General features: G+C 46.8%; 1 protein-coding gene across 2 annotated transcripts in view; it reads right to left on the reverse strand.

The window, feature by feature from the left end:
- mgll (monoglyceride lipase) overlaps nt 1-1,948 on the reverse strand; it is a gene marked incomplete in the record, with an annotated part of 35,632 nt that extends 33,684 nt beyond the window's left edge. Inside the window, 2 exon segments of one of the 2 annotated variants that reach the window (XM_014001753.1) lie at nt 41-179; nt 1,609-1,948. In XM_014001753.1, the coding sequence (XP_013857207.1) occupies nt 41-168 (128 nt within the window). 2 annotated transcript variants of the gene reach the window in all.
- Nucleotides 1,949-2,294: the final 346 nt, after the last annotated feature.

The following is a 2,294-nucleotide window of genomic DNA, read 5'->3' on the forward strand; positions in this document are numbered from 1 at the left end:
GAATAAAATAAATGGTTCTCGCTCTCTGAGCTGCACTGACCTTGGCGGGCCTGCCGGCTCCCAGTAGCGGCAGAACAGGTGCTGTCCGTCGGCGTTGACGATGTGCTGCAGCTCGGTGTAGGGGACTCCCTGCGGGCTCCGCCGCGGAGCAGCTCCTGGCTCGGGCATGGAGGGGTCGTCTGGAACAGAGAGCAGCGATGACAGCACATCGTAGCCGTAGAGGTAGCAGCTGACGGCGGCGACGAGCAGGCAGGCTGCGGTGCTCACGGTGTTCATTCTTTTTTTTAAATTTATTTATTATTCTTTCTTTAAAATTATTATTTATTCTCTCGCGCTATAATTATTCTTTCGGGGCGCGCGCGCGTCTGGAAGCGCGCATGGAGAATGATGATGGTGACAGACTTTGGAGGTTTCGTTCTGGTCTAATTCTGAGCTGCGCGCGCACGAACAACACACACACGGGCACGGGCGCGCGCATGAGCCTGTCAAACCGGTGTTACGTCATGAGCCCATATGCTCTGCTGTTTCTCTCTCTCTGGTTTTACTTCTTCTCCTGCCCCAGTTCGTTCAGGTTTAAAATACAACTAAAATTAAACACAGGATCTTCTGCACGCAGAGTGCTAACACATAATAATTTCACTTCTAACTTTATTTATTTACTCTACTTGTGTCTGCAAGCACTAATCCTCCCCATTATCCGATCCGATGAGATCTCCTCTGTTTTCAGGTGGATCCTGTGGCCAGGTGGCGTTATCTGTAGTTACAGCGCGGACGATCCGCATGTGCGCACCTGACGCACGCACCCCCCACGCCTGGAGGTTAAAAAAGGTCAGTTAAAGCTGTTTCCTGAGGTGAGCAGATGTTGTGTTTTCAGGTTTAGTGACATGACAGCAGGAAGATCAGCTTTTTTCCCCCAAACAAGCCAAAGGTTACAGCCTGACAGCTTATAATTATCATCCAATTAATGCAATTAAATTAATATAATGATAACAAATGCGCACCTGCATTTTAAAAGCCATTCCATCCCAATCATTTGTCGGTCAGAAATGTTTGGATAAACCCTTCATTTAAAAAAAAAACGAGTGCATTACACTTGGATTGATTTTTACGCTCAACAAGCTGAGTTCTGCGCAGAGAAACGTGTCTGTGCCAAAGCGGAGCGCATAAAACAGAGTGGTGGACGATGCATCACGCGCATCGACATGTGGATGTATTACTATCAACCTGGAGCTGGAGCCTTCCGGAACAGGCTCTTCAGCCGTGCGCGTAAAAATCTCGCTTTTTTTTTGTTGCGCCGCAGTCAAACCTTCTTTGAGAAGAACATCCTCACTGCCACGGAATAAAAAACGGTTCCCCCGCTCGGATGCTGATGGTCTCACCAGCACACTGAGCACCGACACTCGCAGCTTTGGGTGATTTTGGATGAACGCAGCCCGGAGATGATGCGCGAACGTCTCCAACTCCTGCTGGAGGGTTTTCACGCTGAAGATGGGAGACGGAGCCGCCTGCCATCCACATGGTCCCGCAGACGGATCCCGAGCCTCCTAATGGAAGTCTGAACTGTTAGAAGAAGAAGAAGAAGAAACGGGATCACGGAGCTCAACCAACCTGCGCAGAAGCGTCCGCAGCGAACTTTTTGCTCCGGTCAACACAAAAAACGCAATCGGCGACGTTTGGGGACAAACTAAATAAGTGTTCACACACATACACACACATACACACACCACCCTTTCTTTCTCCCCCGCTCTCTCTCTCTGACGGGTTCTCTCTCTTATACACAGGCATTTCCCCTGAAAGGCGGAGATGCAGCTCTTCCATCCCTCTCTCAGTTTAGCCTCATTTACTGTTAAAAAAAATCAGCTTGAGACCACATGGTTCCCATTTGAGCATCCCAGTTCCACCAAATGCATTTATCAATAGTGACTGGAGCTTCATTCCTCTACATCACTTGTTTTTATTTTATTTTATTTTCCACCTAATGAGAACAAGCTTGGAGTAAAAAAAAGGTTTTGCATCACTGTCCAGCTATGCAATGTAAAAAAAAAAAAAAACTGTTGGTCTTTCCTTCCTACTTTTATCATTGTTTTGTAAAAGGGTTGGGCAAGATCTGCTTGTTTGTGGTAAGATGGAGACACTTCTTTATTGGGTAAAACAAGCTGTTATCACTGAGCTCGTGTGTCATTGTTTCTGTTTCTAAATCACCTAAAGAAGAAGAAGAAGAAGAAGAAGAAGAAGAAGAAGAAGAAGAAGAAGAAGAAGAAGAAGAAGAAGAAGAAGAAGAAGAAGAACAAGAA

The sequence above is a fragment of the Austrofundulus limnaeus genome, unplaced genomic scaffold, assembly GCF_001266775.1.
Source record: "Austrofundulus limnaeus strain Quisiro unplaced genomic scaffold, Austrofundulus_limnaeus-1.0 Scaffold10, whole genome shotgun sequence".
NCBI classification, from domain to species: Eukaryota; Metazoa; Chordata; class Actinopteri; order Cyprinodontiformes; family Rivulidae; genus Austrofundulus; species Austrofundulus limnaeus.